Here is a 26,610-nt window from a genome sequence, read left to right as displayed (position 1 = left end):
CCTCCCTCCCTTTCCAAATGAGCTCTGAATCCAAAAAACTTACCTGCAAAAATGCTAAGCTGGATCTGAATTTCAGCCTCCACATTTTTTTCTCAGTATTCTCACTGGCAAATTGTACCATTGCATTTGGAATGCCATACCCATCTACAGATTTAATAATCAAAACATATTTAACTACCAAAAATTTTATTAATCTTTGTCAGAAACTAGCAGAACAGTCTCACTGTTTTTGTTTTCCTTGAGCTTTTCCAGGCAACTCTTGCCTCTTTTCAGGGTCCATCTTCCACCTGTTGGGATAGGAAGTTGTGTTGTCACCCATATGTCTTAACCATTATGCTTGCTTTGAGGTGCTAGAAAAATAGGGATTTGGGTAAGCAATTTAAAACTTCCATCCTGAGAGCTCTCTCACCAAACAGTGTTTGTACCTCAAACTGCTCCACCTAAGCTGACTCGAAGAGAAAATGGAGTTGTTAAGCATAGTATGTGACCCTCTTCATCAGAAGCTCCCAAAATCCAAAGCTCAGTGCTGGCTCTGGGGCAGCACTAGGAATGTTCCAGTGTGTCTGCCTGATTCAGCCTCTACTCTAATTTTTGAAGTTGTGGCGCCTTGTATTGTGTCTAAATTAAAATATATTCTTGCATTAAAATGATATATAGAATTCAACTTCAAAAGCTGTCTTAGAAACTGTCTCCCCTTTGTGAATATAATGCACAGTCCCACTAATTTCTTTGTTTCACAAAGTGCTGTCAAACATGTCCAGTCATCCAGTGCTCACTGCAGCAAAACTGTTCATCTTTCAAAGGCAGCATTCTCAAAGCTCTTTACAATCCCCACTGGCAGACACCTTGTGCTACCCCCTGCAAGGGAAATGAGTAACACTCATCTGGTCACACAGGGGGATGCTAAAGTAAAGTGAGGCAATACAATTTGCCCACTCTCTCACTCTCTTTGTAGCATGAAGCTCCTACCTTTCTAACACCTCAGTCCTGGTTTCTATGCAATAGCCCAAGCTTCCTCTCTATTCAGCAGCTCAAACTACTGCAAAGGATTAAGTAGGTACTTAACACCATATTGAACAGGAGCCAAAAGAATTAATTTCACAGGAGAGGAAGAAACTAGCACAAAGAATTCAACAAGTTGGGGGGGTGAAGAACGCGTGTACTGATTAAGAGACAGAAACAACCTACGTTTAACTGCTAAATCTTGTAGTTTCCAAATCTAAGCCCTCCCATACTGCTTCCCCCTGCCCTGATTTGTGATAATTTGCAGAGCAAAAAGCCTCTTTGAATGAGGGAGAAACTTTCTAGAGAACAGAGCGCAAGTCACTTCTGCCCAGTAGCTCACCTGGCCAGGTAAGGTCACTAAAGGTCACTGTAAGTTTATTTACTGGATAGCAGCCCCAAGGAACAGAACTGGGCACATCTCCTTTAAAATAATGGCATTTGAATCCTGGTGCTCTTCTACATAGCCTAAATTGTGGTTCCAGAAGAATATGTCTGTCTCAGAAGCACTATGCTGTGCCTATCTGAATTAAGTATTATCCTTGCTCTGACAGGGCTGCAGATGCTATGTAACTTGTCACTGGAATAGCAAATGAGCTCACATAACCAGAAAAAGGCCCTGAACCAGAGTAGTATAAACCTCGTCCTTCCAGGCTGAGCAAACCAATCCATTCATTACAAGTAGCAAAGGCAACATAAAATAAACTGGAATGAAATGGTTCACATCACTAATAAACCACAGGAACAGGAATGAAGCTGACCTGTACTGCTCAGTTGTTACTAATAGGCTAGCTTTACAGGTATTTTAACCAGTCTCCCCCTCTCCAGAAGAGAACATAAAGCCTCAATAACACAGTGAGAACCTCCAGTTATTTGCCAGCACACCAAATAAGCAACACCCTTCTGTTGAAATCACCACTAAAGCTCCTAAAAGTCTTGCAGCAGCATACAAATGGGCACAGCAGCACCTGGCTAAACATCTGCTTGTATGTTGACAGTAGAGAAATGGAGCCCCTGATGTCTTGTTATGGAGAAAGAACCCTCTCCTGCTTGAGCTAAAAGAGGATTTCTGTGAGAATGCGTAGGTGTCATTGGGATTATTTCCTCCAGTCTCCAGGCTTACTTAAACTAAACATTCTCCATCTCTCCTACTACACTGCAAAAAGCAGATGGCACATATGCACAAAGACAACTAGAGATAAAGGATATGTCTAGAATTTGGGTCTATTTCACGGGATCATTAAAAATGTTAACTTTCCCCAGGGCACAGATTAACAATATACTTGAGTCCTCTCACCTTGCCTGCTTCCATTCAGGCAGCAGGTCTATCAGGAGGTGGGAAGTGCAGCATAAGCAAGATACTTAATTTGGGTTGATATAATAAAATAATCAGACTGAAAAGTTGCAACATGCCCTAAGAGGGAACAATAAATCTCTTTTACTAACTGATTGTCACTAACAGCTACTGCAAGCAAAGGAAAAAATAAAATGGAGAGCCAGCAAAATGGAAGCCTCAGACAGCTAACAGGAACAAATACCAACAAACATTCATATAAGCATTTGAGACATTCTCTCCTTATCAAACAACACAGACAAACAAAATGCAGCCCCCACAAAATGAGGTTTATCCCCTTCTGTGACTGATCCCAACACATATTCCTTTATGTAGAATTTCCAGTATGAGGAAAGAACATGAAAGCAACCAGCCATATGATGCACACAGAATGCAAAGCAGCCTTTTTTCCCCCTTCCATGTTGTTCTAGCATTGTGTCTTGTCTTTGGTTTTAGGTTTGAAAAGGTTGTTAGCCTTTGCAGATTCCCACAGGCATGAGTTGTTCTGCGGAGCCTGCCAGTAGGAAGGCCATCTTGCTATAACTGTGCTTACTGATACAGAATAGCTAGGAGTTTTCAGCACATTCCAACTTATGCCATCAGTCCTGAACACCACATCACTGCTGTGCAGGCTCCCTCCTCCTGCAAACTAATCTTGCTGCTTGGTGTCAATAGAAGAGCTTTCAGAGTTGAGGAGTACTGGCACACTTGAAACTTCAGCTAATCCACTTTCAAAAGACATTGTTGCTATTCCTGGAATAATGAGTAGGAAGTTTCCTTGCTCTGTTAATGGGTACAATTAGAGGCAAAATTGTTGAGTTGTTTTCTGACAGCTTGCTCCAAAGATGCCATGACCCATATCACTTCTGGTTGAAGAAAAAGAAGTCAAAGCATTCAAGTTTTTGTCTGAATGACAATTTATTAAACAACAACTGGTCAAAAATTGCTAGAGTCCAAACATTCTCCTGACAAGAACTGCTTTTCTGGCCCAGAAGGAACACTTAAAGATTTTTAAATGTTGGTTAACTTTTTTTAATAACCTTCCAATGGAAAATCTAGGAACAAAAAACAGTTTGCTGATTCTTAAGCATCACATTTTATTGAAAGATACAGGCTCTCATGAGACCTTATCATACATTGAAAATGTGTGGGTGGTTTCTTAGCCAGTTTTAGTGTTCATAAATATTCTCAAATGGTGCCAGAGAGAGATTACAAGAACTCCTTATGCTTGTGCTCAATGGAAAGGGCTTCTGATTTCTAACTAATCTGTGTTACTTCTTAACATGGAGAACCTATCCTCTTGGAGATTAGCTGCTAGATGCTGTTATTCTGGTAGCACAATTCCATCATCATGGACTAAGTGCAGTGTTTTCTCCCTCATTTGGTAGCATGATCCAGCTCAGTTTAGGGTGGCTGAACTTCACCTGAGAAGTGAAGTTTACCGCCCTGTAAAACGGTGTTAGTACTGTTCAAAACTACCTGTGAGACACACCCACCTCCTCTCCCCCACCCACCCAATCTACTGGCATTATGATGTCTTTGTTCAAGCTGTAGCTGTGAGAAAGACATTGCAATGCTATTCATTGTTCTGGGACATATCATGTGCTCTTTCTCATGCAGTAGTGGTGACCAAGGATACATATATGTTTGCATTCATATTGGGGAGGGGAAAACGTTAGAAACCTGATTGCTGGAGAAGATGTGGAAGAGATAAAAATTGATGTTTTGATGCTAAACTTTAGTGTCTTGAGTCCCACTACTAATATCTTTTGTAAAATTAAGGTACAGCAGCTGTTTGGAGTAAGAACAATAAGCAATTTTTAAATACTTCCATTAATCCCCTAAGTACTTTATAAAAGGGGTAGTGGCGAGAGAGAAACAGACAGAGCGCCATTGATGTCTAGCCATCTCTTAGGTGGGATTTGGCAGTCAGTATGCTGCAGAGCTGTGTAAGGAGGAGTTCTGAGCCAGAGATATCTAAACAAACCCTTTTTCTTGCAAAATATACTGGAAGATCATTTAGGGATTCAGGGCTGCCCAGGAGGATATAACTGCTCCTTTTCCATGAGTGTTAATGGAAACCAAGCACCTGAATCTCTCGGTGACTTTGGAAGACTCAGCCTTTTAAGTCATTCAGAGCAGATGGGAATGCTACCATTCAGATTTCAAATCTGAGATTTGCTGCTCCACCTTGAGCTCCTGAGAAGCAAGTTTCTTCACCTTTGAACTGAACCCCTTTTGAAAATAAATGCTTAGATCACTAAGCCATTTTGGATAGGAACTAAGAGCTTTCCTGCTTGACTACAGATTGCAGGTAAGCTGAAGATCCCACATATGACTGAAGCATGTCCTCAGAAACCAACATTCCTTGAAAGATGACTGGTTTCCTTAAGCTTATTCTGCTGTCCTAGAGCAAGTGTACAGGCTGGATTATGTGAGTTCCCAGAAGACTATGTCATTCTACTGTTTTTAGACCATCCGTAAGCTTCTGTGTGATTCTTTATGACTTTGCACTAGTCTTTCTGCACTTCTGACTAAATTGTTGCAATTGATTGGATTACAAAAAGGGAAATGACCCTTTAGCTTGTGTTTGATAGCTTAGTTTCCTCTCACCAGTAGAAACTACAGCATAAGGAGCCTTCATATAAGAAAAAATGTGAAAATACTGACAACAGGCACAAATTGAGGCTCATCTAGTTCAAGACTGGCAGTTAGAAATGTTTTAGGAATACAACTGGGCATTGCTTGTGTCATATTCTTGCCACATGCAAGGGTATGTTTCTCTCCTTTAAAAAGAATTGGAGTGAGATCCTTGTGTTTAGGATGACAAAATTCATAGCAAAGTCAGATTCAGGGTGACTCCAAAGCAGACAGACTGTGACAAGTTTTCGCTGCAGCTGCTAGACCTCCCTCACCAAGTTGAAAAAGTCTGTTTAGCAACGCTCAGTGACCTACAGCTCTGCTTCCTCAGACTGCACTCATGCCAGCTATTATAAGCTAAGTGAGTCAGTCTAGGGGTGAAGTTGGATTGAAGACTTCCAAGGAAAACTGAAGGGGGTGCTGCAGTGAGTAGTAGTCTTCCTTTTGAGACATCACTGCACCACTGCCATGGCATGGTGCTATAAGGTTCAGTGTCCCTAGCAAGATGTAATGCTGAAGTCACTTGAACTTGTAGTAAGACTAAATATATGGCTGTTGTTGTTGTTGTTGTTGTTCCATGCTTGCATGTCTAAACTTGGAGTCTTCTGTCAAACTCCATTTGGTTAACAGAGATCACTGGGGCTATGGTCATATGCACCAGCTAATGGCCTAGTCTCAGTTGGTTAGCCTAACACCTGCACAGCAGATTTTGTGGAAGAAATGGCAATTGTGATCACAGGGGACTGCTGCCTTCTGTCCCAGAGGCAGCTGTGTCTCAGTGGCAGGTAATGGTCAGTTTGAGTGCTTAGAAAGAAGCAGCGTTCTGTAAATGGAAATTAATATTGTTCTGGCTTGGAAACATAGTACAATGTCCCTCAGGGCAAGAAGGGAATTCCAGTCTCCAGCCATTATTTGATGGAACTGTTTCCAATTACATATCCTCTGAACTCCTTAATTCACAAACTCTTTTTTTCTAAGGGGAATAATGCTTCTGAAAAGCCTCGTTAAGGCTATGTATGAAGGGACAGAATTTCTTAACTGCTTCAGCTAGTGCTTCAGTGCAGGGTATGAATGCCAAGAACTCCTCTGATAAAGTTCATGCAACTATCAGAAACTAATGGAAATTTAATTGCACTGCTGCGTAAGAACCCCTGTGAAATGCACACCAAAGCCTCTAGCAGACCATAGAATTGGGACTGTAGAGCAGGAGAAGTGGAATCCATTGGAATGGTCATGGGCACCTTGAGAGCATGCTTGGAATAGAAGGTATAGCATGGTTGTGTCAAAGTGATGCTCTGTGGATGACCTGTGGGGCTGCGCACTGCTGAGGGCCATGTGCAGAAGGGAAGTGCATGCCAGACTTTCCTTAGGAAAATTAAATAGCAAAGAAACTAAGGGATGAGCTGAACTTTCACATGTGCGTACAATTCCACATTACACTGATTCTGGAAATCTGACCGGAAATCTAACAGTGGTTAGCTGGAATAGGTAAGATATTAGAGGTTGGCAGGACATTCCTCAATATTCTTTACTCAGCAGTTCAGTGTCATAGCCTTACATTTTCCTTCATGATCCTTAAAATGGGAAAGACAATTATTTGGGTCCTTCCCTATCACCCTCTTCTCCATAATCCAGAGCTGAACTCTTAAACCTCTGAAAGTATGTCTGTAACTAGACTGAATTCTCAACTTTTAGAAGCTAAAACACAGCTGAGGCCAGAGGGTGCTAATGAGATGCCAGCAAGCAGAGAAGGAGTGATAGTGTTTTGAATCTCTATCGGGTTGGGTTTTTTCTCCTTTAATAGTACCCAAAGTTTCATAGTCTCTACGTAGACATGAAAGATGCAGGCCATCTTAGTCCAACTCAACAGGTTGGTCTTTTCATGTGCTAAGTGCTCTGAACAAAATTCTGTGAGTGCCTAGAAATAGACTTAGGTTCCTTAATCGTGGGCTGCTGAGGTGTTATGTTTGGGGAGGAAGGAGTTTGATTACGTGTATGTAAGTCTGTGCCACTCTTTCATTTTTTTCTGGGAGATTCTAAACCAAAAGCATTGTCATATTATTTCATGCCGTTCCTCAGCCTATCATTATTTTCTGATTGTCCTCTCCTCAGTGGACAGCATGGCTTGCTTTCTAAGGTCATTGACTTTGACTTACCACACCTTACTTCTACAGTAATTAAGACTTGTGTAATATTATTGATGTCCTTTGCTCTCTTTCTGTGACATTTTCTAGTTCTGGCTTTTGTTCTTTTGCTTGAGACTGCAAATTTGTTGGCAAGTGGTTTGCTGCCTGTAGTGCACATAGAATAAAAGTGCTGTGTGGTTTTGTTACTAGATATCTACTGCATGGCTGCTTTTGTCTGCAAGGAACTAGAATCAGTGACTTTGTAACAGCTGGTACTGAGAGCTCCAAGTGTCAGGATGAAATCAGGAGGTACCTGCACTTCATTCCCTTTCCTCAGCCTTTCTCTTGCTTGTAAGCACTCAGAAAGACTGTGGCAGCCTCAGCATCTCAAAAAGACCAAGGGGATGGCACTTACATTTATTGTTTGACCTCAGACAAAATAAAAATCTGCTATCCTTCTGGTTATGTGATGTTTTTGACCAATGGGAGATTCATAGGAAGAAAAACCTACAAGGAGCAAGACAGAAAAAGGAAAGGAACAGAGAGTGATGGAAGTACAAGAGGTAGATGTGGAGTGTTATCATGGGATTTGGGCATCCTAATTCTGCTTTGGTGACTAATTAAGTTAGAGCTATTACATCAATCCAAGAAGTGCTCCAATGAAAATACGATGAGGAATTGTTAATAATGGAAGATAAGATGAGGAATTGTTAATAATGGAAGGAGATGGAGGATACAGTCAAGAAGAAAGAAAAAAAGGGAATTGTACAACCTTATAGAATTGAAATTCAAATGCATCTGGAGGTTGGTCCTCAAAGACAAATCTGTAGGCTCCTCCACTGATGGGCTCCATATATAATACAATAAGCTGTGAGGGATCAAGCAATACTAGCACCTTTGAGAATGGGAAACTTACCACATCACCCTTAGCTCTCCACACAACAACAATGCTGGCATCTGAGAATAGACTGCTCAACATGCAACAGCAATAAGGCCATCTGGCCCAGGAGCAGAAGCTTTTGATGACCAAATGCCATCTTGCAGAATGTGCTGAGGCTTTGTGACTCCTGGATGGCATGCGCCTCTGAAATGTAGCAGATCTTATCAGTTTATACCATTAGCTACTACCTCATCTTCTCCTTCCAGCTCTGTTGGTTTGCTTTGTTTTGTTTAATTAACCCAGCCTTCTAAAGGAGAAAGCTATGCAGCAGTCACTCTTGTGTTTAACTTCCTTCATAAAAACAACTGCTGTCAGGCAGTGTTGCGGTTGGAGTGATTACAAGATCCTCTACATAAATCACTCTCTGGAAACTCATTTATCTTAACAAGTTCTTGTATCAACGTTCTCTTTATTATCACTCCTTGGGAAGGCCTGCAGTCTGTCTCAAGACCCCCAGTCTGTTAAAGGAGGAGGCAAAATGAAGGCAACTGAGTAAGTGTACTAAAAACTATGCATGTATTACAACAGACTGACTGTTGCACTCCTGTGCCCCTGTAAATGCTTTCCACGGAAAATAAAGTGGTTTGGTTTTTGCTTCTTCAGCATTTATAAAGGCTGCCTTCATATGACATTGTATTTTTAATTTCATACCTTCTTTCCTCTCACAGATTTTATTCAACCTTACCTCCTTTTTCTTTTGTGTGAGATCCTTACTTAAAGGAACCTGAGGCTTTTGGTCTTGACAGTGTGTGTCAGGGAAGAAGTAGGGGATGAGGCATAAGGGTACAGTAACTTTTATTCCATTTTGGGAGGGTTTTGATGATGATGATGATTTTCTTTGAGGGTTTTTTTTTTATTTAAATACTGGAGTGTGGAAGTGAAGAAGTACTGTCAGTGTTGCCTTCATGTGACATTCCTGTTTGTGATTCTCCAATATCCTTGACTGAATTCAAGAAAAAGGAGGAAATAGGGGAATGAAGACTTTAAGTGTTTGGAAAATAAAAATCTGTTGGGGTGAAAAAAGGCAAGTTAAAAGAAAAACATGTTTCTTGATGCATCTTTGTCTCACTCATGATAGAACCAGGATGGGCATGAACTTTGAGATATGCAGCAGTGCACGGAACAGCTGCTGTGGTATTGGGACCCATGCCATGTCCATTACTACAGCCAATTGTTCTCTTACAGACAACAGCCACTACTGACTACAGCGCTACCTTTCTTGTTTGCTTATTCAAGATATTTTTTTAGTTAGCAATGCAGCCTGTATTTCTACCAGGACTGAAATAGCCTCCCCTATTAACTGTTCAATCCAGCTACTAAAAGTTTAATTAAATCTGCATCTGTTGCCTGTGGGCCCATTAGAACTCTAAGGGCCTCTGCTCCCTCCTCACTTATGTCTGATCATGGCTGTGGGCTTCCACGGCATTGGTTTCATTGCCTTCAATGGTTACTCTCCATTTGTGCCAAGGTAAACAAAACAGGAATTATACACTAAGCATCTAGAAGACATTGGGAACAGACAAAATATGTGAGTAATTTTCTTGTTTATATCTATAGTTCATTCTGTAGAAAATCTGTTTTGGAGACTGGTTTGAATGCTGTTTGGGAGATGGCTTGATCTATCTTCTCTTGAAAACCTATTCTTATGTAATTAATAATTAAAACAACAACATCAAAAGCCTGATTGAGAAAATTGGTTTCAATTCTTCATAGTCAAATCCCCAAACAGCCAATGAACGCATACCCAGAAATCCTGTGCCATGAAAATTCAGCAAGCCTTTCTACCCAGGAGGTTTTCAGCTATCTATGGAATTGTTATGCTCTCTTCACCATCGTAATTATGGTTTGGTGAGCGGCGTGGGGCATCACAAGTTCTCAGGGGTGCATAGACTGTGTGCAACATGCAGCTACACAAATGGGTGCAGGCATTCCCACTTTTGTGCCAGCATTGTACCATTAAAACAGCATTCCTGTCTTGCAAAGCAGGCCAGAAATATCCTCAGTGGATGGATTTGCTATTATTAACTAGAATACCTATTAGCAAATGAGGCAATTTCTGGCTTGGTGCTAGTGGAAATCACAAGGCTGTAAGGACAAAGAACAGCCTGAACTGTTAAGTGAAAAGGACTTCTCTGAGAAACAGAACTTTACAAAGGACAAGGGAAAGGGAGGGGTCAGTAGCAAGTAATCAACGCACGCTTGCACTCATCATCATGATGGGCAGGATAAAATTGAGATGTCACTTTTCCAGATTCATATCAAGTTCTCTTTTAACTAAGTTCATAAATATGAAGCTAAAGAGCCTTTCCTGCTGCATTTGAGGAACTTTTTTTTCTTCATAATTTATATGAATATCAGTGCTTGGGGAAGTGAAAGGTTAATAGCAACTGCCTGGTGCCAAGCAGAGGACAGGCAGGCTTCCTTTGTGCAGCTCTGCAGCTTCTCCTCACCTGCAGCACCTCCATTAGCTTTGTCTTGAGCACATGTGCAGCTGCCAGTACACCCAAATACTGCTAGCCCATACCTATTCATCCACATAGCTCTGCTGCTGATGCAGAAAGCTGCCTAGGTTATCGCTTGTTATTCCAGTGTGAATTGTCTATGAAGCTCTGCTGATGCATTAGAATCCTGTCTTACTCTTTCTCATGCTATTCCAGTCTTGCTTCTTCACCTCTCTCACCACTCGCAGCATCTGCTAGTCCTTTGCACAACACTCAGTCTTTGTCTGAGTCCTGCAGTATCACTTCCTCCAGTTCTCCACATCTCTTCCTCAAAATGCAGACCTCTTGCATTCATCTCAACTCTGCCCAGCAACTCCTACCTCACAAATGCAGTTTTGGACATGCACAGCAGCTCTGCTGAGCAAACCTGGGTTTGCCACCTGGGGAAATACCTACATAAAGGATAGACAAACATCACTAAGCTCACTCTAGTTTTTCCTAAGGCAGACCCATGGTAGCCTACTGGCATGACAACCACTGTATGGACTGCTTGCCATCAGAGATCTCCCCACCTAGCAGAGGGTAGTAGACAAAATGTACTGTTTCAGTGTCAATAAATACATCTCTAAAGTTTGTCAAAACAAAGCTGTGGCTGCTGATGATCTTACAGCACCTGCTACACTGTCTGCTACAACAGCTCAGAAATGGAGTGGCAAGAAAGGCTGATACATCTTTTAGCTCCATGGACTGTCGTCTGGCAACTAATACTGAGGAAGGCTACACTTGATTTTAGTGGTATATGTAACTATGGCTCTTTGTTTCAGTGTATAGCAGGAACTGGGTAACAGGTAGGCAGTCAGCATTTTGCTTGCCTCCTGAGCAGTCCCACCTGTGTTTTTTTGCACACTTTCACAAGTTTCCCAAGCTTGACTTCCTCTTGCTTAGAAGCCTCTACTTAGCTCTTTCCTTCTTGTAGCATGGCTTCTTTTTTGCTTACTCAGACCTTTGCCTAAGCTATCTCTGGAGCCTTCTTAGTTCCAGGTTCAGAATGTAGTCACTATTTGAAGCACAAAACACAGGTCAAAAGAGCTGATTTTTTTCTGTAGTTGTCACCACACCACACCACTAAACAAAACAATTAAATGTTAAGGGTTTTTAAAAAACCATTGGGCAAATCTTCCCTTCCATCTTTCCTTATTGATGATTTTGTTAATTCTGTGGGTTCCTGAAACCCATGTAAGCCACCAGTTATAAAAACAGGATATATATAACATAAAGCACATCTCAGTTAGACTGTTCACCCAGACAGTTGAGTGAATATATATGTTTATATACTTTTGAACTCCTCAGACTTCACTTCTCCACACAGAGATGTATATCTAGAGGGAAAGGAAGACATATTCTCATGGGGATGCAGATGTATCATTCACATGCCACTTCACCCTACCCATTCACAGTTCAGTACATGCAGTCATGCCATGCTCCTCGTTCTCCCAAGAGCTATCTGGGAATCCAGCAACAGAAACCTTCATCACAGCCTTGTTCTCAGCAGTGCTGTATTCATATGCTGCCATTGTGGTGTAGCTGCCACCTACACTACTCTCGCAGCAGAGCTGTAGAACAGAGGTTTTGGGGGAAAGAGAGGGTGTAACTGCAAGTGAGAAAGAGCAACAGGGTTGAGCTAAGTAAGGATAAACAGGAGGGAGGTGCTGTCTGGAAGGAGCCAGTGAAGTTTGGAGAGGGACTCCAAGCTCTTTTCCCGAAGGCCAGTTTCATTCTTGCTGATATCTTTGCAAATGCCGCTGTGCTATCAGGAGCCACTCAGTTCCTAACCTTTCTTTAAGACTTCAATAAAAGGAGTAGTAATAGAGAAATGTAATTAAATTGGTCATATTTTAGCTATTTTTGGTGACATATCTCCAACTAGTGCCATACTGGAACCCAAGGGAACAGCTAACTAATTGTGCCTCTGGTTAATGTTCACCTCAGGGAATTCAAAACAGCAGCAAATAAAAGCAGAATGGAGAAGTAAAAAATAGAGCTGGAAGATAAAGGAGAGTGAGGTCCTGATCCTCTGAGGTGCTGAGTCCTTTAAAATTGAGGAAATCAGTATACTCCTACAGCACAAGCTGAGAGGAAAAAGTCACCAACATACGTAGCTCCTTGCTGGTAAGATAAAGGAATTCCAGAAACATCCAATGCACATTCACATCCTGAAGGCATTCTTGCCCTTGTTCCAGATGTCCCTTGCCACCTTCGTCATTATCAAATGCAGCCTAGGTCTGTACTGAATGCACCCCTTGGCTGTGGGAAATGTATTCAAGTTGTATAAGAATTCCCAGAGTGTTCCCCCCTCTCATACATGCACAAGAGTGTGCCAGAGAGCACCCTTCAGGTTTGTAAAACACTGGGGCCTGCCCCAATACTAAATGAAAAAAACAGGCAGGATGGAGAAACCCTCTCAAAGTGATGTCCCCAGGTAACAGCTAATCAGACTGAGCTAATGAAATGTTTTTACCATCAAGCCCTGTACCACAAGCAGGAGGGATGGGGGAATGCAAACGCTCTTATTACTGGAAATTAAAACCTCAGCTCAGAATCCATTAAGCCACACATATCAGTCATGCAAGAGTTCTCCTTGGGTGAGGCAGGAAAAATCTGACAGAGCAAGACTTTGAAACTGTCTGCATGACTTGATGATTGCATGTACTGCTGTGATTGTCTCAGGGGAGGAGGGGATGGAGGCAGCAGACCCCAGTATGCCTCTGTATTTAATAGGAGAACAGGGGGAGGGAAAATATAGCTGTGCTAATAAGAAACTGCGTCTTGCTAGGCAGCATTTTTTGGAGAAGGTACTCTGTCAACTCATTCACATACACAGATGTGATAATTACTTTCCGCTTCCTTAGCTCACATGCAGTGCCTACCTCCGTAGGAGGCCTTTCCTTTTGCTCCCACGAGAGGAATATTTTTGGTGTCTTCCATGTGCTTGCAGAGCTTTCTCCCATCAAACCAGACTGAAACAGCAGAGGCTATAGACTCTTAAACCTACCTTCTCTTGCTACCCCTCATCATTCTGTACAATCCATAACTGGTTCATTGTTGCAAGAAACAAAACACGCTCCAGCATACATGTGTGGTTTCTTGCACTTTTTTACTCCAACACATTTACACCACTTTTTCACTCCAACACATTTTTTTGCTGGACTAGCTGCTTTTGTAAACCTTGCTGGACTTGCATGCAATACACATTCACAGCCCTGCCAACCTGAAACCACGTGTCTCAATTCCTCCTCAAATTCAATATTCAATTTTATCTCCAGCCTCCACTGCTCACTCTTACTAGTGTATGTAACTGACACCAATCATGAATGGCTGTTAAGGATTTTTGGCCAAGTTATAGATCTTTAATTGGCCGCAAGTTTTCCCGATAATCAAGCTGTCCAGAGAGTGAATCAGATTTCAGGATTTAGAGCAATGTTATTTATGCCACAGAAGTGACCTCATAACATTTAACACTTCTTGTCCTGTTTGTCTCCTTCTTTCAAGGCACTGTAACCTACTTGACAGATCAGAGCCCTGGGACACAGGTTTTACTCTCAGCTTTGACTAGCTGGTGAACTCAAGCAGAACATTTTCCATGTCTTCATGCCCTTCTGTAAAATGAGGACCACCCTTGTAAGCACTGAAGGGTCTACGGGTAAAGAGTAATGCAGAAGAGAGAATTTTTTTTTTTTTTTTTTTATTACCACCTACTTTTGCATGGTATTTCTATCATTCATCCAGCAGCGAGATCTTGCCATGGTTAGGGGTGTACTAGAAGAAAAGCTTACATACTTGCTACTTGCTGCACTTTTAGATATTGGTAGGGACATACACTAGCAATATTCCACCTGTGCATAAGCGCATTACTTCCCAAAGGACTTCAGAAAATGTAACATTACTGTGCATATGTGCTCATCTCTGAAAAGCAGGTTTTTCTGGTGTTAGATCTGAGTTGGCCATAGCAGCCTGCAATGAAGCCTTGTAAAAAAATGCAGCTGAAAAATGGCCCTGATTCCTTATGCTTTATAAGTCATATTATCATTTGTGCTTGAGGTAGTGGGATGAAAATTGCTCAGTGAGGATTTGCTAGCATCTCAAACTCATGTCACACAAAAGAAAACAACTTCACAAGAGGAAGACAATGAAGAATGGGGCCTGTTGTCAATTAAGCAAAACAGTGAGAGGAATGTGATGACAAATTTACACCAGCGTGTGAACAAGGATAATACATTTGCTCTCTCTGTGTATATCCTCTGAGGGAACACAGGTGATCAAGGCCCCCAACATCTAATCTGAAAAAACAGGTGCTAATGCCAGGCAGAGATATCCTGAAAATGATGCCATCTGCAGACATACTCCACTGTTCTCTCCTAGCACTCAGGGTATTTCTGGGAGATCTCCCAGGCACTGCCCAACCAGGCTAAACTGCATTGCTTTATGAGATCTGATAAAGCTCCCATCCCACACTGATGAGAACTAGTCATATAGACTCTGGGCATACAGTAGTGGGCTCCTTCCTTAAGCCCAGGAGTTGCCTACTGAGGAGGTGGCTTCAACCAGTCAGTATCTGTTAAGGATAATGTTCAGTGTGTGCTGTTTATTATTAATTTCTCCTGTGTAAGAGGCTTCATAAAAATAGAACATAAACCCCTGTCATTCCTTCCCTCCCCACAACTACATCAAAGCATCATTACAGTCGCACACGTAAATGAGCCAGGCATTCAAAAACTTCACAGCCTCTGCAGGATAAGGTTATGGGGCTCCTGGCCCTCCTCCATTCTCTAGGTTCCCCTGGGCCCTTTCCCTTTTCCCTTGTAACTCATCCTCACTGCTGTCCACTCTTCCACCAGCTTGCACCTCCCTGCACAGACAACCTCTGCAGAACCCAGAAGTATGGTATACCCTGTCTTATGACTGCTGCAGAGGCTTTGGAGAGCATGCAGATGTGCACACCGCTGGGATGTAGTCCTGAGGCAACACTCCAGCCATGCTTTCAGGCTTGGGATTTGAAGAGCAGGTTAATATAGACTTAAAACTAGCCTGAAGGTTGCCCTTAGCAGAGAGTAGAAACACACTGTACATGCCTCTCATCCCCTTCTTCCCTTGATCCCCTGTTGCCAGTATTTCCTTAATTCTGCCTACCTGTAAAATAACTTGCTGAAAGCAAACAAAGTTTGGCAGAAGTCTGATCCTTCCCTTAAAAACGAGTAGATTCTTTCTTCCACCTTTGGGAAGCTAAATACCTTTGAATGTCTGAGACTGAAACTCTTTGCCAATGCTTTTTATCCATCAAGGATACAATCTGGTATTCCTTATCTGCTTGGCTGTGTAAGAGCCACAGTAAATGAGGTGATAAAGGTGGCATAATAGTTCCAGTCAGAGCATGTCCAGTGAAGTCAATATTTATGTATTCAGCTTGACAAAGATGAGAAACTCACTCCTTTCTTGGCAGAAACAAGGGACCAGCAGCGGATGTTGCTGCAGCAAACATGGAGATCAGTATTTTCCCAAATGAGTAATAAAGAATTCTTGGGGGAAACATTACAGCAGTTGGCTGTGCCATCCCAAATGATTGCCATGGAAAGTATGCACAGAATCTAATAGGCTAATAGCTAACTCAAACTAACTAGCTCCAGTGGTGGGACAGAAGTCAGTTCAAGAAGATCCGTAACATCAGAAGTTATGTATGAGTGTTATCTCATGTCTCTTCAAATTTGACGCCACTTAGTTAAGTGAGTTCAGCCACTCAGGTTTACAGTTAAGTGGTAACAGAATCTGGCTTTTAGACTTACCTAGATGGTAAAATAGTGTAAATTACTGATCAGAGCCATGCAGACTCTCTACACCGGGAGTTTGACTGGATACAGATTTATTGGCATAAAAAACGTTCTAGAAGAAAACTGCTTGAAGAGAGGTCTTTGGCAGGAGAACCAGGGAATGCTCAGAGAAAAGGGAGGAGATTCCTCAGAGTCTTTGCTAGTTCAGATGAAGGTTAGTGGTCCAGTGTGCATGGATATCAGCATGGGCCCTCAGGACAAATCCAGATACTCAGTTACTATGGTGAAGGGGGCCATGTGAGTACCTAGGCAGACACAGGCAATTTACTGGTGTCCTACTGGGAATGGATTTGCAAATTAAAAACCAGCAAATGAAAGACAAGGACATTTGTGAGAATTCTGAACTGACTGCAGAGCTGAAACTTTTCCTGGAACAGCCCAACAGAGACAGAAACAGTATTACTCACAGAGGGGCAAAAGCAAGGAAAGACAGGTCTGAGCTTGGTTCCACAATGGAAGTAGAAATCTCTATAAATTTGGAGAGGTATCCTCTCTTTTGGAAAATGCTATCAAATATAAAGTCTGTTAAGAACCTCAGGGCCAAAACTGAGGCAGATCCGAGGATGTTCCATGGAGGTAGTGCCCACCCAGGCACTGCAACACCAAGATGCTGGATGCTGAGGCTGAAGGAGGTGCTGTCAGAACAAGTTCTGTCTCCCACTGGAGCAGGATAGTATGTGTGAACCACTTTGGAGGACTGAGTGGAAATCGACATCACAGAGACAAACAGATTGACAGCAAGGTCCTGAATTTTAATAGAAAGGTCAGAATTTGAACAAACATTCAAAGTACAGGAAAACCTGAAGAAAATCCCAAGCATCCATTAAATCTGTAATAATTTCAGTGTCAATTTTCTGCTGCTCTTGAGAATGACATAGATGCTTTAGTGTGTTTCAGCAAACATAAATTAACCCCTCTAGTAGTAACTGTCTCAGCAGCAGCCCATGCCTATGCAAATGTTGGCAGGTGGATTAAGGTGATCCACCAACTTGATATGCAAAGCAAGGAAGACCAACAGACTTCATCTGCCAGTGGTAAACCTACACCTAGGTGCCCCCTGAATTCCTATAGTAATTTCCCAATTCTTTATAACTTTAATATTCCAAGACTTTTACGAGGCTATTACACATAGAACACCAGCTCCAAGAAAGGGTCACAGATCTGGAGCGGACTGTTCAGCCATTTTGATGTATTGGTGAGCTAATTAAAAAAATCATCTAGGACTTGGTCTTTATTGCCTGGGTTCCTAAGCAAAACAAGTTTTCTGTGACCATGTATCTTTTCCTTTTTCCTTCTATGCATGTGTGTCTCTCTCTGCGTGGGTGTGGGTGTCTGTGTTGGTTCCTACTTTGTAACTGCAGATCCCACTGTGAGTTTCAACCAAATTTGAGCGAATAACAGTGATCTCAGAGATACTAACCCCTGATGAGTTCCATGAAAACAGCTTGTGGGGTGTAACAGAGAGAACTCTGTAGGTTCTCCACTGAGTGGAAGGCTGCCGAGTGAACAGAAGCCATTACTCTACACAGAAGTCTCCATGTTGGAGAGAGATGTTATAAAAGTCTCAATACCAGGAGAAGCTTAGATCAGAACTCACATCTTGTTAGGCATCAGAAAATGTAACCATGTCTCAAATCTTCTGGAAGTCAAGCTTCATCAGCTCTGCAGCTCACAGGCCCTCTTGTTTTCAGCTAGAAGATGGCAGGAAGGATAAGGTTTGCCATTTTTAATTTCTTATTCAAAATCACTTAAATTTCACCAAAATGTCCCCTCTTAGATGTGACTTATCATGGAAAATATTGATCCTCTTCTGTCCCCCTCAGAAAGTGCAACTTGAGAGCACATGAAAATAACAGCTGATCAATGACCATAATCTTAGCAAAAGCAATAAAAATAATACCTGTGTGAGAAGCAGGCTGAGGGTGCATGCACAGGGTAGAGAAAAGAAAAAACATTATCAAACAGAGCAAATATATCTTTATAACCCTGCAGCAACAAAACTCCTACCACCTTATATTAAAATACCATAAGAAAACATTACAAACCTATTATATGAAGAAGCAGAATGTTGCTTAATGGTTTTCTCATTGTTCACTGTTATTTCTGTGATGAATTGCTATCCATTGCTATTGTCAACACTCATTTACACTAGTGGATGTATGTGTATTTGTGTATGAGGACAGATACACAAAATCTGGTACAGATCCTCAGGTGATGTAAATCGTCGTGGCTGTACTGACGTCAGTAAAGATAGATTTCCTCCAGCAGGCGATTTGCTTTTCTGTATGTAAAAAGCACAGAAACTAGGTGCTGTTTCAACTTTGCTCTTAGACACTTACTGTAGACAAATGCTCATACAAATACATTCTCTCTTCTATGTGCAAATATACATATCGCCTTGGAATACACATTGCGAGTAATGACAGGAGTTTTATGCTGCTTCCTATGCTGAAATTTATAAAAAGGATCGTTCCTGATCTATCTGCCCACTCTTATCTGTAACAATAGATCTCCGACTGCTTTGCTATAGATCTTACAATACAGAGATGAAAGGGACTGTCCAGCATCACAAGTCTGTTAAAAATACATTTAGGAGGAATTAAACTTTGATCTTAAGACTGTTAGTCCAATGCTCTAACTAAGAGGTCTTAAACAGAGTCATTGGGCAGAACAAATCCAATAGTCAAGACTCTCATTTTCTCACCTAGGGCTTAGTTAAATGAAATTACAAACTCCAGAATAGACGAATATAAGAATATTACTAGTTTGTTTCAAGATACACCTCTTTGAGTGAAAAAATGTATATATAATTTAAAAAAATATATGAAAAAGAAAGGGAAAATGGTCACATTTCAGGCTCTGTCTTCATAAATGACTCTTTTCTTTTCTCCTTATTTGCTCTTATATGGTTCCATGGAATGTGGACCAAGTAGCAATCACAGGGTACAGGTAATTTTACAACAAATGAAATATTTTCCATCTGTTAAAGAGAGGAATATTTCTGGCTTTCTATAATGTTTTCCTAAGGGAGAAACAATAAAAGGTTTCATAACTGAGAATGGAAAAAGAGAAATAAACCACTGCTGAACTAGGAAAGAAAGGAGAAAACAAGCAACCTAACAAGGCATTTATAGGGAAAATAACAGGAAAGCAGAAGATGAATAAACCCTACATACAGAAAGATTAAGGTAGAGAGACAGTAGCTCTTTTTTACTGTTTCTACTTGGATTCCAAGGCAGAAGGAAAGAAAATAAAACTGGGAAATTTCTACAATCTGACACAGCTGTTTGTCTAGAGGTGTTTCTGCTTGCAGAAGTGTAGCTCATTTTATCATGTGAACACTTTTTTTTGAATGAGTAGGTAGAAGCCATAATTAATAGAATACCAGACTTCTAGCTGACAGGCTCTGGTCTGGCACCATCTAAGGACTAGAAGACCATCCCAAGGCTAGATTTCTCTGGCTTACTCTGACTAAAAGTACAAATAGTTTAAAATATGGTGTAGGTGTGAATGTGTACAGTCTATGCCTCATATAAGTAGCCACTTGCTGCATGCATAAACTGTATGAATCATGCCTAAATTGTATATGCCTGTGTGCGCATCATTTTATGAAGGACATGGAAGTATCAGTTGCTTGTTGCAATCTCAGAACAACGGGTGTCCTTCCACACTGTACATGCTGCAAAGAATGGGACAGCCAGTCCAGGAGTCACCTGGCACTGAGTCCCTGGCAGGAATTCTCAAGGGCATTGTTAATACCTATTAATTTGGGACATTTTTCCATTTATACCTCTTTCAAATGGCCATGCGTGAATTTTTTTGAATGCTAACAGTGTTGTCATGTGAGCCCATTGCTCCTAAAGCCCTCTCATAAAGCCTTACCTTGGATCTGCCTGGGAAGTGACACCAAATGGGCCAACACAAAGCATGTGGAAGAAACGTACCCATGCCACCAGGGAAGAGCAGCCTGGCTGCAACAGAACATATAGCTGAGTGACATAAAAATATCACCATCTTATCAGAAAAACAAAATAATGCATTTGCATCCTTCCTCATTTAAGCATTAAAAAATTCACCTTTTTTGCTGACCCCTTGACTTCTCTTGTTAAAAGATGGGTATGAGTCTTTGTTACTCCAGATACTGCTCTAACTGGGCTCAGGACACAGATACACAGGTAGCATCTGTCCAAAGCACCGCTAGACAGTATTTCACACAGATTCCTTCCCTATTATTACTTCCTGAGGCTCCCATCCCGCCAGTGAGATTTTCCACAACAGTATTTTCAGCCTTGACACTGTGTTGTTCTGGACAGGACTTCATACAGCATCATACTGAGGTGCTGTCCCTGTGGGAGGAATTCCTTATGCCATCTTTACTCAGCAATTTTATACCTAGAACTTCACCCTGAACCCTTCCTAAGCTGAGACCTTTTCATTCTCTCACTTATCTGTTATTTCTTAAATATTGTTGTGAATCAGTAATTCCATATGCCTCTGCCTGGGATTTTACAGGCCCTGCTGTAGATACGAGGCAGGTGTGTTCATGTCTGAAAGTACATCTTAGGCTGATTACAATGTGAATGGAACCAATATGGATATATCTTTAAATGGGACATAGTCGCAGAGAGTCTACTTTCTTTTTATCTCTCGTTATGCTCTTTATTTCAAAATCATCTAAGCAGGGCTTTAGCATCTGTGTACCTATGCCAGTGCAGACCTCTGTCATTTGAAACCAGCTTACAGCACTCTACCCCAAATAACTTTTGATGCTGAAACGATACATTGCTAGCAGGGATTTGCAGAACCCACGGCAGCACCAATGCAACTACTTCTGCTGTGTGAAAGCTCAAGGGAGTTAAACCCTGAAATAGGCTGGGAGAAATCTGAACCTGAAAGAATGAAAGCACAGGGCAAATGTAGCATTCCTAGTGCGCCCAAAGTGAAAGGAATGGGTATCTGGGGTACACAAGCCATTCAGAGTTGTTCTGGTTTTCTTTTTTTTTTCTTTTTTTTTTTTTTTTGTGCTGGTGCAATGCGCAAATATAGCAAAATATGTTAATAGTAAACCACAATATTTACAGTTATTGTTAGTATCCATTGAAATCAGTGGGATTTTGTCTAATGCCTTTACCCTGGAGATAATCCATAGAATAGAACATTAATGCATAGTTAAAAAGAAAAATTATGGAAAACAGCACCTCTGCATATGCAATATCTTCTTTTTAAAGTTACATAATTGAGCTTTTGAAATTAAACAAAAATATAGCAAACAGCCTCAGACCACAACAGCAACTAAGTGACTCTAACATTGTCTTTTAAAACTTGCCTCTTTACTAAGACAAAAAATACTATCCTAAACCAATACCAAATAAAATAAAATAAAATAGTTTTCAGCCCAATGCAAATCTAGATGAGTTTTAAGACCTCTGGGAAAACCTGATTTTAGAAAATTTCTTCCAAGAGTTCTAAGAGTTTGTTTTGCATGAGGAGGTATCTCATTGAGCAAACACAGGCCAATAATTTATTAAAGGCAGTACTTAGATTCTTTATGTCATGCTAGACAAATACTGTTTCTATGCCTTGTTTTCACTGTTGGTGACACAGTTAAAAGAAGACTTTAATGCCACTTTAATGCAGAATGTTTGTAAATTGCACCCATGCCTTTTGACGGAAGGAACTATAACAGATTATTAGCTATTATTCTAATTGTATTTATGCAAGTGAGTTTTTCAGCTAATGCATGGGCTCAAAATCTGAAGCCCTTCCATAGGCAGAGCTCCTACTGAGAGTTTAACTGATAAAAACCAGCAGGATTTGGGCCATTTAGACTTAATCTACTAAATTCAACCCTGTGGCATTTTCCTGATACTCAACAAAAGGTACTGGAGATTGGCAAAGAAGGTAGTATTCTGATAAAGAAGGGAAGGAAAATTTATACTCACAGGATTTCATGATACTTTGGGATGGTCCCTTAAGACAAGAGGCTGCCTAGTAAGGGTGATCTAAGCTATGCTAAATTGGCAACCTGTATTTTTGAAGCAAAACATTCCATGACGAATGACCTTATTTTTTTGTTTTTAAAGCTGTGAGGCGCTTATGCAATAGACTCCTAAGGTAGAAAGAGACAGATGCCGCGGAATAATAATCAGCCTAATTCTTGCTGAGAATCTCTGCAAAAATCTTTCTCCTTGCCTCTCCTTTCATAGCTAAGCCCAGTGCTACCTTTCTCACACAATGACATGCAGCAACAATTAGTGGGCCTCTGCATAACTCAGGAATTCTTTCCTTTCTAGAGATGGGCTTCGGTTTTGTTCTCTTTTAAAATGTAGGCTTTTTTTTTTTTTTAAATGGCTTTTAAAAAAAGAAAACTTATCAGTTTTCTGGTAAAAGCAAATAATGAAAATAACACTGAACTTCTCTTTAAAATAAGAGAGATGCTTCAGTTGTTTTTTCTTCCAAGCCCCTTACAGAAGACTGCCCCAGCATGTCCAAAAGCTCGGGTCTTCACTTCCATCCAGGGCTTGAGGTGAGCTGGGCTGGAAAAAAAACCTCAATCCTGACTCAAAATGAGCAAAATCCCTGGGCTGTGTCTGAGGTGAGAAGGGTCAGCACAAGTACACTTAAACATGCTGCCAGAACCTCCTGTTTTGTGAGAGGCGGAGGAAATTCCATTACTGGGCAGTGACAGCCAGGCACTGCCTGGGTACTGCTTTAACCCTTGCTTTCAGCCACCGCATCCTGACATGCTAAAATATCATTTCTGTTCTGTTTAGAGTGGCCATTTTCTGTAGCCAACAGTCAGTTCCTAAGCTCTTGGCTAAGAGAAAAAAATTTAGGTAACATTGAATTTCAGGGTTTATAATAGAGGGAAAAACATGTTTAGATGTGGGGAGGAATGAAGAGAGTACAGATACCTAGTCTGTGTAGGTATTAAAGTGTACATCCCCTGCTGTCACACAAAAGCAAAAATACAACTCTCAGGTTGGCCAGCTGGATCGTAAGGGATATTAGGCATGCTGTCAATAGGTGGTGAAAGATTCCTCACCCTCCATCCAAGTTGTCTTTAAGTTAGATTTTGCAGTCTCTTTGATTTCCTTCTAACAGCCAGAGATGAGAGGGGATGAAATCCAGCATATACAATCAATGGGGAAAAAAAAAGAACCTGCAGGAGTCAGAAATGTAGACTGTTTTGCATCTCTCATATTTCCTTTTCTATACAAAGATTTTGGTTTGCCTAAGCTATAGAAGGAAACAGAAGCAGTCTATTTTAACCTTCCTGAGTGAAGAACGCTGCAGGGATTAGCTCTGTTATCCCCAGCAGCAGCCCTGACTTTCCATAAAAAGGGTCTATCTATCTGTCTATCTGAAATATAAAGATTATCATATGATACACCAGCGATCAGCTGTGTTCTTAATGCACTTCTCTTTGTGCATTTTGGTATGAAGAAAAAAATCTACAATTCTTCCCCCAGTCAAACCCCACTGCAAAAAAAGCTCAGATAAGAAAGAGGTATTTAAACTTATGCATAGAAATTGATTCTTCAGTCTGTGTAATGACGTATGTTAGAAACTCTCTTCAGAAGAAAGGAAAGCCCTTGCCAATACGATGTTTCTAACAGAGCCTTCACTGCAGGGATTCACTATTGAAAAAACAAAGAGGTTGATTATGCATTTTTAGATGGGTTTCTTACTGTTTTGACTTCAGTGACTTATCAGCTATGCTATTCTGGATTTACACCAATTGGCGTGAGTTCAGGATCTGGGCCTACGTCTTTTTAAAACTCCATCTATTGCATGATGAATAAGGGCCAGATCCTGCAAATGCTTACTACCTGTATTAATACTCTAAGTAGCCCACTCACTTCCATTAAGTTGTGATTGCAAAATTGTGTCTTACAGTGCAGTATTTTAGAAGTATGGATCTGTCTTTTTCAATTCAAGCATGCCTTGACCATACATACTCCTTTAATAGTAGTCCTTTCAGTAGTAATTTCTCCACTGATTTTCACAGAATCACGATAGATGCTTAGCTGTTATGAAGTGGTGTAACTCTACTTACACCACAGAAGCTGGAGCTGAAAATCCAGCTCCATGTTGTAGCTATGCTTGTGTATTCAAAACAAACATGAGAGAGAAGGGGCCCTTTTATTTAAAGTGTCAGACAAGGAAGATGTTTGGGGCTATACAGTGTGCTGCATACTTCATTTGTTTTGACGTTACTATAACCAAAACAATAGAGTTCGTTCTAGCAAAGAAATTCCAATCTAGTTTTACTACTTATATTAGCCCTTTCTTAGATAAAAGAAGCCACATCAGAAACTATGCTTCTCTTCCTAACTTCACTAACTCTGGCTTTCAACCAGAAAACATTCCCCTGCTTTCAAAGTGCCTAAACAAAGGACAATACAATACTGAGCGCAGCTGTAATTACCAGCTGGTAAACTGATGGTGTATACTGGATACGTAATCCAAGAAAATGTGACTCTTCAGTAGTAGCCTCTTCCACCACCTATAGTGCTGGAATGCTCATCCCTGTTTACCATACATGCATGCATATAAACCATTATCAGTATTCAGTAGTAGTCACGCTATTTTCACTTAAGAGGAAACACCAGCAAAAAATACTTTGTCCTTTTGAAGAGCTGGATCAGTATCGGGTGCCACTCACAAAAAAAAAAAAACCAAACAACCAAAAACCCCAACCCACACACAAGTGCAATAAGCATCCTAAATGTCAAACATATGTACAGCATCTGTACCTCTATGAACATATATACCTCATGTGCAATATAATGCAGACCCTAGACACCTTACATCAGCGAGGGCAGGAAAATCCCGGCTCATTCCAAGGATGATGGGGTTTTTCTACAGATACCAGCGACTTAAGGCAAACAGAAGCTGCCACAATGCTGCTGTCTTTTGCAAAGCTTCTCCCTGCCTGGGCTAAACCGCACTCATCTTCGATCAAAGACTCATTTATTTACGACAGACAACGAGGGCACGGTGCTGTGCGTGAGCACCGCGGGTGAGCGGCCCGAGCGGGTTCAAACGGGCCACGGACACTTGCACGTAAAAATAAAAGCGGTGAACTAGGAGGCAAACGCCTCTTGGAAGCAGCAGCAACCCGGCTCCTCTTTGCACTCTGCCTGCTCTCCCCGAGAACGCATCGAGGGAGGGATTCCCCACCCACCCACACACTGCCTCTCCCCGCGCAAGGCTGCAGGGGGGTATAACCCAGTTCCCTCTTGGATCCGGGCCCGGGAAGAGCCCGCTAGGCTCCTGTGTGTCGTCCCCCCCACACCGCCCGCCAGCCCTGCCCGCCCCCTTCCCCCTTCTGACTTACTCCGGTCTCCGGCTCAGGACGCCTTTGCCGATGGCCTGGGGGGTCTTGTGCTGGAGCAGAGCGGCGCAGCAGCCCTTCTCCCTGCCGTCCTTCTCGGCGGGGTGCTGGTGGGGCTGCAGAGGGGGGTGCTGGTGGCCGGCAGCCCGGCCGCTGCCGCCGGGGCCCGCCGGTGCCTGCTTGCCCGCCGGCGGCGGCGGCGGCGGCTGCGGCGGCGGCTGCTGCGCCGGGAGCTGTTGGTGGTGCTGGAGCGGGTCGGGCTGGCCCGGCGGCGGCGGCGGCGGCGGGGGCTGCTCGGGCGGGGGGCCCTGGGGCGGCGCGGGGGCCGCCGGCGGCTCGGCGGGGGCCGGCTGCTGCCCGCGGAGGTTGCGGTTCTCGGTGCTCAGCTCGTCCAGCCGCCGCTCCAGCTCGTCGATGCGCTGGCGCTGGGTGTGGATGAGGCTCTGCTGGTTCTGCACGATGGCGGTGAGCTCCTTCAGGTAGAGGACGGCGCGCACCGGGTTCTCCAGCAGGCTCTCCATGCCCCGGCTGCCGGCCCGGGCCCCCCTGCCCGGCCGCCGGCGCTCCGGCGAGAGCGGCGCGGGCTGCCGGGGAGGCGCCTCACCGCCCCACGCGCGCGCGCGCGCACGCACGCACGCACCCGCGCGACCAACGGCCGCTCACGCGCGAGAGAGAGAGAGAGAGGGAGAGGGAGAGGGGAGGGGAAGCGAGGCGAGGCGGCTCGCGCGCCCGGCTCTGCCCCCGCGCGCCACGCACGGCGAGGCCGGGGGAAGGGGAGCGGGGCGGGATCCGCCGCAGAGACCCCGCCCCCCCGCCGGCAGGGCCGCGCAGGCGCGGGAGGGTGGCGGGAGGTCCCGTCCCGGTGCGCGGGCCGGGCCGGTGTTTCTGAGAGGAAAGCTGGCGTGG

At 42.7% G+C, this 26,610-nt stretch overlaps 1 protein-coding gene across 4 annotated transcripts in view; it reads right to left on the bottom strand.

Annotated features, from left to right (window-relative positions):
• Positions 1-26,353, bottom strand: part of IQSEC3 (IQ motif and Sec7 domain ArfGEF 3) — a 107,770-nt gene extending 81,417 nt beyond the window's left edge. For all 4 annotated transcript variants that reach the window (XM_069807651.1, XM_069807654.1, XM_069807653.1 and 1 more), the window contains exon 1: positions 25,708-26,353. In XM_069807651.1, coding sequence (XP_069663752.1) covers positions 25,708-26,225 — 518 coding nt within the window. In that variant the 5' untranslated portion in view covers positions 26,226-26,353. The remainder of the gene's footprint in view (positions 1-25,707) is intronic.
• Positions 26,354-26,610: the final 257 nt, after the last annotated feature.

The sequence above is a fragment of the Haliaeetus albicilla genome, chromosome 19 (genome assembly GCF_947461875.1).
Source record: "Haliaeetus albicilla chromosome 19, bHalAlb1.1, whole genome shotgun sequence".
In the NCBI taxonomy this organism is placed as follows: Eukaryota; Metazoa; Chordata; class Aves; order Accipitriformes; family Accipitridae; genus Haliaeetus; species Haliaeetus albicilla.
The sequence above is the reverse complement of the archived record's forward strand: the minus strand, read 5'-3'. Positions and strand labels throughout refer to the sequence as shown.